The sequence below is a fragment of the Coloeus monedula genome (assembly GCF_965178545.1).
Source record: "Coloeus monedula genome assembly, chromosome: 5".
Lineage (NCBI taxonomy): Eukaryota > Metazoa > Chordata > Aves > Passeriformes > Corvidae > Coloeus > Coloeus monedula.
In genome coordinates, this window is record NC_138785.1 from 63,273,328 (window position 1) to 63,286,233 (window position 12,906).

At 42.3% G+C, this 12,906-nt stretch overlaps 1 protein-coding gene across 2 annotated transcripts in view; it reads right to left on the reverse strand.

Moving 5' to 3' along the window:
* Positions 1–1,250: 1,250 nt before the first annotated feature.
* The window catches only part of PPP2R2C (protein phosphatase 2 regulatory subunit Bgamma), a gene marked incomplete at its 5' end in the record, with an annotated part of 144,565 nt that continues 132,909 nt past the window's right edge, over positions 1,251–12,906 (reverse strand). For both annotated transcript variants that reach the window (XM_082282446.1, XM_082282445.1), the window contains 2 exons: positions 1,251–1,758; positions 11,730–11,821. In XM_082282446.1, the coding sequence (XP_082138572.1) occupies positions 1,467–1,758; positions 11,730–11,821 (384 nt within the window). In that variant the 3' untranslated portion in view covers positions 1,251–1,466. The remainder of the gene's footprint in view (positions 1,759–11,729; positions 11,822–12,906) is intronic.

Consider the following 12,906-nt stretch of genomic DNA (forward strand, 5'->3'; position numbering starts at 1 on the left):
CAAGAAATCAGTCCATAATGGCTTAAAGATTTTTTTTCTGAGGAGTTTTAATATGGGCAGATTAACAGGCCATGTGAGTTGTGCTCTTTTATTCATGGTTAGAGTAGAAATCCTTTGGGATATTAAGTTTTCTGCCAGAGCTACTAAGGGTGCAGCAGAACTTTCCTTTCCTGAATTAAGAGGACTTCCTGCCCACTGCACCGTTCCCATACCATTCCTGCATGCCCTACTTTGTGTGTACTTTCCTTTTCCATTTATGCCACTAACCATAAGAGAATAGAGATAGATCTAAGAGCATTTCTTTGGAGGAAGGTTTTGTTTGGTTTGGATTTTTCATGTTTCTCCGGGACTAACTTTGTCTCCCAGAAGTGGCCTCATTTAAAAGCGTTAAAATTCACTGAGCGGTCCTGCCTCTCACAGTCCCATTCTTTTCACAGTTACAGATACCAGGCATTGCCTGTATTCCCCAAAGGCCAGGATTAACATAACCATTCTGCAAACAACAAACAAGGGACTTTATCAAGTGTCTAGCAGTGATGTAACTCTGTTCCCACTCAAGCTGGTCATTTCCTTCAAGGACAGCACTTCTAGCCAAGGTTCCAGAACTCCAACCCAAACGGTAGCATGGGTTTGTTTGTGAATTGCCAGGCTGTGTCTGACCAGCCAGGCCCTCCAGGGTGGCAATGCCAAGTTTTTTAATAGTCCTTACACAATGAAGATACTACTTATTGTTTTAAACAGAGAAAAGAGAACCATGGAGAATAAAGTCGAAATAAGCTGGCTGAGTAACTATACCAGTTTGTCACTTACTCACTTGGGAAGGTGAAGCACAAAATAATGTGATAAATAAATAAATAAATAAGAGAGTACTGTAAAGAAGGGAATGGGATGGGTGAGATGGGGCAGCTTTTCACCAGCAGGGATTCTGCTTCTAGCTCTAACTCTCATGAGGTCCCTCCAATGTGCCACGTGCTCTAAAGGGATGTGGCTATTCATTCTTTTAAAGAGGCTCGGCTTAATTGAAAGACAGGAAAACAGCACTGGAGAAAAAAAAACAATCAAGAGTTTGAGGCAAAGAGCTCTAACAGTATGGTAAATGCTGTGGACTGCAAAAGCAGGAAGGGCACCAGAAAACCACAGTCCTGCAAACCACTAAGACCCTCAAAAGGATGGACAGGAGTTGAGGAGCCTCAGCCCTCCTCAGGAACACTCCCAAACTGAATCAATACCCCTGTTTATTTAAAGGAACCAATACAGACCACAGTACTGGATTTGCAGTCGTGCCTTTTACTCATACAGTTGCAGTGATGGAAAATAATTGGCTTGCCACCAATAACGATACAGGCTGAGGGATGAAAGGATGCAACCTACAAATCCCACGACAGAAGCCACAATTTTTGTGAAGATCACATCCTTCTACAACTCTCAAGAGGCTGGTTTGTAAATATAGAGGGATATTGATAAATCTAGTGCATTTCTGAGTTCACTTTATCCTGAAATATGTACAGATTGTTTGTCGCTGCTATAGCAATGATGTTCTCGGTTGGGTGCCATGCTGTGTGCAAGATCTTCTTAGTAAAGTCCAAACTGTCAACACTGATGTCATCTTTCCTCCGTTTGCCTCCAACGCAGACCCTCCGGGGCTTAAGAATGGCTCGTGGTTTACTGCTCTCCCGGGAAGCCTCCAAGGTAACATCCCGCTTGGTGTTGCGGTCAAACATTCGAAAAAAGTTGTTATACGCACCTGTCATTATCACACTGCAGAGAGACAGACAGAGAGCGACAACAAAGGCAGTTAAAAAGCAGCTTGTGCAAAGTCTACCAACATGGCTGGATCAGGACAGCTGAGTTTAACCTTAGGGTTTCAGACAGGAAAGAATAAGAAAAAAACAGGAGTTTTCCCAGTACTCCCCAGAATTAATGGTTTTCTTCTACCAATGCCTTCCCCTTCCAAATTATTCAATGAAAATTACAGTTACCCCCAATAATGACCACTCCTTGACATCATGATAACCACATCATAAGATAATACAAGCAACATGTTTTAATAAGTCATTTTTAATTACCCTCCAGCTTTTTATGAGTGCTTAAGGATCATATATTTCAGGCTTTTTCCCTTTCTCTGGAGCTTTACCTTTAATAACAGCTGAGTTTTACCATGATTCCAGAAATAGTCTAAAAAAATTCCTACGTATTTCAAATCTTTTGATACAACAGTAAGGTTTAGTAAATAATTATATATTTTAAAGAATATTTTGAAGAAGGGTGTTTTGAAAGGTTCTGAAAAATCACATTGAGTTTGCACATGTAAATTCTTTCCAGATTAAACTCTTTCCCTTGCTGCAGCCACAGACCTTGCAAGTCCAGACATCGCTAAAATTTGTATCTACAATGCTTCTTAGAAATAAACACACTGGTGTCAGGATTCTGGCATCTCTTATATAAAGTTTGAATGAAACATCAAGTCAGGATATATTTCTGGGTCTGGGAGAAGGGGATAGAAAACATACCTCGATCTGTATAAAAATTACCTCATTAATCAGCTTGCAGTTTGAAATAATGGATTGCCAGTTGCTTCATTCCCCTAGTCCCTAGGGGAGGATATTTTGTCACTAACTTTAATGAATTCAGGATTTCATCCATAGCCCTCAGGTTATTGGATTAGCATAATCATGGATTTCAGAGCCTTGTTTGAAAGCTCATCCTCTGTGAACTTTTTCCATATGTGAAACTAGGGCCATTCTCTACTCTTCTATCTCAGCCCCAGGATGGTTTTTTTCTGAATTTCCATTCTGTAAGAGGGAATCCACCCCAAATGGTCAGGTCTCCACAGAAAAAGCTGTACAGTTTTAAGACTCAGGCAATCAGGAACTATTTGCCTTTCTAATAGAGCCCAAAAGAATTTGACGTGTGTGGCATTAATAAACAAATCTCCATCTCAAATGACAGCTGCTTTCACACTTTACTGTTAGGGGGGAGGAAACTGTGTTGAGCAGCAGACTGGCCACGGAAACATGGAGCATATGGGAGAATATGGGAGAACTCACAGGCATAAGCCATACTCTCCACCATACAGACACTCACTAGCTGATTAGATTAGAAGCTCCTGGATTCAGGAGTGCCTTACAGTGTGTGCACAGCCTCCAGCCAGCACTGTCTTGATCTCATTTGGGGCCATTAGGAGCGACTGTAATACAAATGAATGATACACGGGGAAAGCACAAATGTGAGCTGTGCCCCTCACTGCTGCGGCTACAGCTGGGGACTGAGAGCAGCGCAGGCTGTAGAGCTGCTGCAGGGTAACTGGAGTGGGTGAGCTGGGTTTGTACACTGGGAATCAATCACCCTGCTTCCATGTCTGCTGACTGCAGTCGGATGGCAGCTGGTACCACACTGAGCTCTGCGCAGCTCCTGAAGTGCCAAAGGGAACTGCTGCGAACCAGACGGCGCGGCACAGAGACCCAGCGCGCACTGCCCTGGGCGAGAGCTCACCCACAGCCTTCATCTCACGGAGAGGGGCTGCTTCCTGGAGACCTGCAGGAAGCTCGCTGCTGGGGGGATGCACAGGGGCACTTGTCCACACGCAGCCCCATCCAGCCCCGGCAGGGAGCTCCTTGCTGCTCTCCAGCAGTAGGACCCGCCCCTGGTTGCCTGCGGAGAGGTTTCCCTTTCATTCCGCACCCACAGAGGCCTGGCGCAATCCTGCCTAGCAAGGCACAAGTTAACAACCTCACAAGTTAAAAAACAGGAGTCAGTGTGACAGCTTGATAAAATGTATCCCAGAAGCCGCAGAAAGCCTATTGATCAAGATTAGTGCCCATTTCAGAAATTGAATCAACAGCAGTAAATCAAATGTTTCATTCCTTCCAAATCACCATGTCTTGTCATTACAGCTCCTTCTGTAATGGTAATTTGCAACATGAAAAAGTTGAGGTTATTTCATATCTCAGCACTAACATACACAATTTGTGATGCAAACAGTCCAGCTGTATATTTTCTCCCAGGCAAAATTTTGAAACAGGTTCATAGTGCAGGGGCACCTCTGTGCCATGGGCTGCAGAGCTGTGGCTCCCAGGGGAAAGAGGAGCATCCCCCCTGATGGAGGCAGGAACTGTCAAGGAAGCAGTTTTCATGCTGGCAGAGTACCAGTGCACCAAATGCAGAGAGAGGTGTTTGTTAAGGATCTTATTTTAGAAGATTTTGCTTGCAGTAAAACTGCCTTTACAGTCCATTTGCTTTTTAATTTCTTGAACTCTTGCATATTTTTTAAAGTCTTTCTTCAGTTAGATTTACTGCAGTTTCTTTTTAACATATGTGGATGACTACTTTTCATGCTGGCCCTATTTTTCTGCAGTTTAATGGCTCAGTAAAAACCAGCATTATGTAAATGAGAAAGTGCCCATTCTTGTTCAAGGTCACAAACACAGATGGATTATAACCTTACCTGCTGCTTAAAGTAATAAAAGAGAGTAGAAATTAGATGTAATCCTGCAATTTCTTTCTGTTCAGGAAAATACAATGTGCAATAGTGGAGTCCATGCGATAAGGAGATTTTTTTTTATAAATAGTAGAATATAAATTACAGCTCAATATAGGAGGAGTCTGTTCTGTATTCCCAGACACTGCTCTGCACAGCAGTGTTATGATAAGGGCTTGCACAAAACCCTTGCAAGAGAGGCTGTTTCAAGAAACCAAAGCCCTTCATCCAAAACAGCCCACACTACTTCATAGGTGTGTAAGGCAGCAGCCCAGGAAAGCTGTGTCTAACCACCTTTAATTTTCTTTAGAAGGCGGGTTTACAAGTTGTGCTACACAAGGTCAGAGGTACCATCATCTCTGTCATGCAGAGGTATTTAGGACGCAGAACACGCTCCAGTGCACCCCGAGGAGCAGTGTACTGATAGCTCAGGCTGGAGCAAAGCTTCAGCCTGACTGCATCAGCTCAAACCACCACAGCTACAGGCAGCATGATCACAAAAATCCCCAAACAACACCACACCCCACCCTGCCAAACCAACCAAACAAAAAAGCAGGGAAAAAACCCAATGGCTGCAGCATGACTACCACTACTACATTTCACCCTCTTCAGCCCAGCCAGTGCTCTGGAAGGAGAGACAACACCCCATACCGGCAGGCCCCTGCATTTGCACAGTCCCTCATTAACCCTCCTGCGCTGCCCCAGGCAGGGAACACATTTTCCTCTCCAAGCGGGGCTGCTCTGCAGAGCGCCCGGAGTATTCTCTGCTCCCTCTGTTCAAGCTGCTCCAAGCAAGGTCCGGGCAATTCTTCAGGTATGTGTGTTTGGAGTGACAATCCAGAATTTCCTCCTGTCTGCACTGACACTGGGCATGCTTGCTTATCAATGATGTGATCTGAGGCATCTCACTGCCAAACTTCAGTCCTCATGCAGGGTCGCAGTGACCTAGTCTTACCCCTCCTTTTTCTGTAACAACAATGCCAAATGTATTATTACAGAAGGTAAAAGGGGAAAGGGAAAACTCCAGTGCAGACCAATCCCTACTTTGATTGACTTTTCATTCCCTCCCTAGTTACCATTCTGTTCTCTTTTTCCCTTTCTTCCCCTCCAATTCTGACTCTGGCCTTTACCACGCTTTCCAGATAGGTTTCCCTTTCCCCTTCTCTTCCTTTCCACTCCTCTTTTTTCATTTCCATCTATCCTGCTCTACAATTAAAAAAAAAACCCCACCTTATCTACTTCTCTCTTCCTTTTCCCACCCCTCTCATGTCTTTGTTTTACTCCTGTAAGTCTCACTGCTCACCCTTTCTTGGTGATCTCCCCCAGCCCTCCAGTCTTGCAGACAACTTGCTTGGCTGTCCAGGTGTTTTGGCTTGCATCCCCCCTACCCCCCCGCCTTCTTTGGGCTGAAGGCTGGGGAAACAGCAAATCCCTAAGAACCAAAGCTCATTTAGGCAGGAGATGTGGTTTCCAAATCAGCAGAACATTAACTGTACATCTCCCATTCAGCTGAGGCTCCTTTACACTGTGCCATGTTGATCTGGTAGCCAGCAATAATTCAGGTAGGGTTGTTTTTCCTAAAAGTAAATTTTCAATCTGTAAAATTGTCTGAAATAAAGGATTTGAGAGAAGAAAGTTACTCCTGCTTGCATTGTAACAGTAATACTCAAAAGGAGCAGATGTTTACCTATGGATAATGATTTTATTAAATATGACACCAGTATTGTACCACTGATGTTTAATTTAGGGCCAGAGTTTTAGGGTCTACAGAAGCGACCTCTCAACTACTGATGGCTTTGGCATCTTTAATTATCCTAATACTTTTAAACATCTGAGTCTCAATATTTTGGTTTTGGTAGTGACTCTGTTAAATGAAATGCTTCAGCATGGGGTTTTCCCCTCTAAAAAGTTCTGCTTCTCTTGGGTGGTCAACAAATTCTCTACTTCACCAACCTCAAAGGCATCTGAATAGGATTTTCACCATTTTACTAACCAGCAATGAGATATTCCACAATAATTTTTAGGCAATGAGATTTCATCAAACATGTCAGTCACTAAGAATTGGCATATCTCTGTATTTCTCAGATCTGTTATTCCCATACTTCAAGTCAATCTCTTAAATGTTATCCATGTTGCAGCCATCCCTGCACACAACAGCCTTTATCAAAATTGCTCCATTCAGCTACATTCCTGGATGTCAGGGACTGCCCTGAATATTTGGGGATATCAGCTGGAATTAAGGTTTTTAAGGCTGGCTTAAAAACCAAACCAATACTTGCTCCACATTGTTTTATGTTGTTTTTCTTGTTTAGTTTGTTGTTTTGTTTTTTTTTTTTAAACTGATAATTTTTGGGCTAGCTCTGGCCCAGATTAGTCTTCCTAGATGCATAGAAGCTTTTACTCACCTGCAGATTTCTACTGTCTGGAGAAATTCAGCTCGTATCATAGTTCCCCTCCTTCACTGCTGCTGACGAGACCATGGAAGCCATGGGATGGTGTGACAGGACTAAGAGCAGGGCTCGGCAGGGCTTCAAGGACCCGAACACACCAGGCTTAAGGGTGATAGGGAAACCAAACCAGCCCAGCTGCCCTGCCCCTCAGCACAGAAGTGGCAAGCAGAACACCATTCCCTGGGGCAAGAGAGGCAGGGCTTGGACTTCGAAGGTGTGAGGGGAGGAGACTCAGAGAGCAGCTCCCACCAGAGCCTGCCCCCACACTTGCAAATCTCATCAAAGATGTCCCTCAAGGCACCCAGCATGAAAAGAGAGCTTTTCTTTGACCTGAAACTGTCTCCCAATTATATTTTGAGCCCCTAAATTTTCAATATTTCACTGCCATGTGTACCGGTGCAGAAGAGGACATCTGCAGCCTCCTAGGATTAACACGTAAGGTCCACCAGATCAGGTTTCATGACAAGCTGATCCAATAAAAAAAAGGGTCAGTTCCAGAAAAACTCCTAAACAACATTTTTCATAGGAATAAAAAAAAAAGATTAATTATAACAAAGGGAAAGGAAGAAGTACTGTTGCAAGCAATGAGGACCTCCTGAAATACCGGGAAATTTTCCTGTATGCTGGGCTGTGTAAAGTCTGACTGACTCCCCATCACAAAGAAGGAATTTATTTAAACTTCCTGGGGAAAAGGCTGCTGGAAAAACTTGAGACACAGGATTCAGGGTTGTGGCATCCTGGTACAGCTGGCTGGTATAAGACTGGGAGGAAGAACAAGGGATCCCCAAGTACTTCCAAGCTAGTATTTGACATGCCAAGCTTTGAGAACAAAATGATGTCTTCTAGCTCTCCAGCATGGAGTGTGCTGCCAGACAGGAATAGACTCTTAACATCTCATCCAATGGGATCTGCCAGTTCTGCCCAATTAGAGTGAAGGCTGATGGATATTCAGGGGGATGAATGACAGTTCAGTAGGAAAGGACTGACTGAACGGTTGTATGTGGCTTCACTCATCTGCTTGCAGCATATCACTTATCATGGCAGTATTTAGAAGTCTCCCTGGCAGGGGTCCTATACACCCATTCATTTGAAATCTTGAAAAAAAAATAGTTAACTAAGGTATTCACTTGCTATCATGTAGAATTTGTTCTTTTTTTCCTTTCTTTTTTTTTTTTTCTGGCTTCTTTACCTTACAAAAGGCTACAGAAGTGCTTATTTTTTAAGATAAAACTGAAAGCTGTTGACAGTGGGAAGGAAACAGTGTCCTCCAGGTTATTATTAAAATACCTGACTTGGGATGTGAACAGAAGAGCTAAATGAAATTGCTGTGTAAGTAGAGCTCACCTATTCTACCTAGTCATGTAATGATGTATATACAATAAAGATAACATCATTTTTGTGTAATATATTCAACTATAGATAATACGTGCTCATCTGGATGAATTAGTATAAGGCCCCTGCTTGGCTCCCTCCCCTGACCACTGCTGTTGCCAAAGTACATAGTGATTAATGTGCCCTTCAGCAAATGAGATCAGCTCTGTCTGATTGTATTAGTTCCTGTTCATTGGAGTAACTGAGCATCAATCACGTTCTAATCAGAGCTCACGTATGTTGACTATTTTTGTGAACAGCCTCACCATCAGGTTCTATGATAGCCTAGATTAACTTCTTAGTAATGACAAAACTTAATAAGAAGTATTTTCACCTAAATAATAAACACACTTTCATTTTTAACTGAACAATCCTGTCACTACAAATTGTCGTTATAGCTTTCAAGTCTTGCAAAAGATAAAAATAATATGTTTAGAACTGCAGTTATTACTGTTATGTAGATGGATTAATAATCTAAGTACTGCAGCATCTCTTCTGAGTACAATTGTCAATATGCAATTTTTACCTTTAGTAATAGTCCTTTTTAAAAAGCTGCACACTGAAAGACTCAAATTAAGTGACCTTACTGTTCAAATGAACTGTTTTTAAGGGGTACTGGTACCTAAATATTATTTAAATTATGATCTACCAATAAAAAGATATTCTAGTAATGTGTAGCAATACTTGTCATACTCATAAGCAAGGAGCTCAGAGGAGTGACTCAAAAGATGAGCATCACTTCTGATACATTTGACTCTTAAAAAGAAACAACTAAATTAAAGAGAGCTCTTTTCTTTTGTCAAATGTTTCCAGCTCCTCTACTCAAGAGTTTTTTACAGTCAAGAGTAGCACATTGTGTTTAGTGACAGGTTTGGTAATTGTGCATGACTAATAACGCCTCAGTGTCTGGGCAGTACAATAAATGAAGCCCTCACAATCTAATGTTCCCACTTAATAATTACTCCCTGCATTGATCTTTCTGATCTGTCAAGTAGGAATGAAAATATTACGCTCACTTTAAACCCTGATATTGAACAAGAATTCCATTATTACCAGGCAACTACCCAGAGAGCAGTCTTACCACACTAATGAGGACAGCAGCACTTCATCTGGCCAGAGGAGAGAGACTCTAGGCCTGGGAGTAAGTGGCTGCCCATCCTGCACAATGCACTAGGAATTCCCATCAAGGATAAGCAAAATTGTTTGAAAATACCTGAAAACTTCTGGATCTTTTTCAGAGTTCCACAATATCTACATGATTTGAATGCACTGTTGTTCTGCACCAGACTTAGGCAGGAATCAGCACTGTGTTTTCCAATAAATGCTTTAAATTTTGAATTTCTAATAGTGCGAAACTCAAGCAGTAACCACACTGAGAAAACCCTCTGCTAAAACACCCATTCATGTATGGGTTTGGGAGTTTCAGAGAAAAGTCCCAAAACTTGGATTTTCCCCTAAACTTTCTGTGAGTCATTCCCAATCTTTGACCATACCAAAGCCACAACAGCTGGTGCCCAAGTTACAATGACAGCAATCTGGGAAGTATTTTGCTGAGTGTGGTCCACCTATGTAATTTTGAATGGCCAGCAGTCGGTATCACAGGTGATACTCAATGCTGAGTTAATCCTTGTCAGAAAATACACCACTCTGGTGTGCAGGCAATAGAGATAATGGAATATATATGAATTTTCATTTGCACAATGAATGATACAAGGTAAAAGTTCCATTTCTTAGCAAAGACATTGGGCAGGTAGAGGAACTGCGCAAAGGAAAGTAGTCCAAAGAAAAGGTGCCCCTTACCCAGTGTACAGCACAATATTTGATCTTCATTTATGGAACACAGGACTTGTTCTGCACTTCCAAGTTCAGACACTTGTAATTTTAAGCGATGTTGCATATAACTGCTTTCACAGATTTCCTGAGCACCACCATCAGAACAGCTGGGTTTCTTGTATCTCCGCCACTCAGGATGGGAAGACAGCTTGTCACTCTTTGGACAGGTATGAACTACCTCTAATTTCCAGGTTATAACTACCTGTTGACACTCAACATCTACTTGCTGTTGTGTCATTATCATTCACATTTGCCTTAGCTAGATCTTCTTCCTCCCTACATATATCTCTTTGGTATACTTAATATAAGCAAGTAAAATCTTGGCTTCTCCTTTGCTAAGCTGATGAAAACCAAAGTCCTGGCCTCTCTTCTTTAGAGCAGCTGTCTATCTGCTCGATTAGTTCATCAACCTTAAAGATGAGGGACATGAAATGTGTAAATGCAGTTCAAAGGTCTTTGAATAAGAGCCCAACATAATGTCACCACTACTTCTCTCTCTGCTGGATAGCCCAGTCTTGCCCATTCAAGGATCATATTTGCCTTTTTCACAGATGTCTCAGACTGCCTGCTTCACAGTCCAGGCCCACTGCAGGGTGGGCAGGCCTGCTTCAATACAATGAGACAGACTGTTTTTCCCAAACGAGAGGCTGAGCTGAAGGAGCAGTTCCAGGCTCAGTGCCAGACTTCTGCCTCTTGGCTCCTAGCTCTGCTGAACCAAGAGTCACTTTCTGTCACTCAATATTGGCTCCTGTGCTTTCACATGCATTTTGTAGGCTGCTAATCCCTTCCACAGTCACCTAGCATATGAATGTCCCTGGGAGTTGTTTCCAACTGATAAGATGAAGGTTTGTGCTCTTTTTTTAACTAAAATCCTTACCTTGCATTATACTCTTGGATTTTATCCATTTTTGTTAACCCAGTCCTCTTGGGAGCTCAGCCATTCCTGTCCAATATTCCTACTCCACAAAGTACTGCCACCGTTTGCCAGCATTATGGCGTTAGCCCACTCCATCCTTGCTTGCACTCTCTGACTTGTGCCAGTATGTCTCATTAAAACATTCAACAAGATACTATGTCCAAGATAAAAACAAGGATCTCTCCGTCAGTGCATAGGGAAAGGGACTGCTCTGATGGAGGGAGGTATCAGAAGTGCCATTTGGCAGCAGTTTGCAGAGAATCAGAGGGTGCCTGTGGCAGTCCTTCCTCACACCCATTTCCAGTAAATGAACTGAATTTCTGAGGCAGGTCATGTGCAAATACAGGATCACATAAGTTTCCTTAGTGTGTCCGTGGGATTGTGTGAGTTGGCATCATTCTTTCTAGCTTTTGCAGCCTATTTCTGATTTGGGTGAAAATGGACATAATTTGAAGGGTTTTTTCCCCCAGGGCATGAGCCAAGGTTATTAAGGCATACATCATGTCTAAGGCAGTCAGAGACACAACTGCACAAACATACAAACATCTTCTATCAACCCAAACACTGGCGTGTGATGCCGTACACTGATGTGGAAAAGAACCACGGGTAACTACTTTTGGTTTGCTCCCCATCATTGGGGGGGGTCTTTTGCTAAATGAGGACAGAAGGATGGATTGATTACCTGTCTGATCCATTCCACGCACATTCAAACTTGTCAAAGATGCAGTCGTTTTCATAGAGGGAACATAACTTGCTTCTAAGGTAATCATGGACCTGTTTTAAAGAAAATAACTGTTATTCTTGAAATCAAAGAAAATACAAAACTCCCCAACCAGCCCTTCATGTTCTGCTTTATATTCCACATTCACTTTCAAAATATGCTGCATAGATTGGTAGCTCTGCAGAAGATACTGTGTTTAAACTCCAAAGAAGCTAACTGTACTTTTCCACAGCCCAATTAATAGGTGCTACAGAGTTACTGTTGCAGGAAGGCACGAAACATGCTTCCCTCAGCAGCCTGCAGACCACCCCTCTTCAACATATTTGTTTCCTGCTTGGGTGATTTTCTCAGTGCTAGCCTAATTCCCAGAGACATTTCACCAGCTGATACCCTAGATGTGCTAATTAATGTGCAAGAAATCTAATTTAAATAGTAACAAAAATGCCATATTCCAAGATAAGTGGACTCTCACTTATGGCAGAAAGAACATGGCTCTATTAAAAGAACCTGTATGGTATTACATTTATTTTTGTAAGGTATTTCAGAAGCCAAATACAGTACAAAGTTGTACTTGCACAGGCTGCAAATAAGAACACTAATTTAGCCTAAGGATTTCTCATATTTGGCTGAGACTTAAAAACAACACTGTAAATTATCATTTACTCACTGGAAAAGAGGGACTACCCAGCAGAAGACCTCTGTCCTCTAGGCCACACATCTCTGCTGAACAGCAATTATAAAGAGCATGACAACTGTTTCAGTCTTTTGCTGAATTTGATTAGTTTTCCTTCTGGATGATTTGATTTATTCCATAAGGAAATATGGTGGTAGAAAATTCCTGCCTAGATAAATTTACTAATGCACTTCCACTCCTGATATTTTCTTCTAGCTGCTGTAGAAACTGTAAAACAAAGATGTGTAGGTGACCTCTTGGAGAAACACACCAATCCAATGGAACAGGGGTATAATTTAGCTCTGCCATCCTGAGGTTACAGGTTCTTGCAAGCCAGTGAAATTATTCCTGCTCATGGATGCTCAGCATTCTCCTCTGGCCCGAGAGCACAAACATTTCTTCTAGTAAAATAACTTCTATCAAGACCAGATGAGGGACAATGACCTTTCACTTATATTTTCTTTA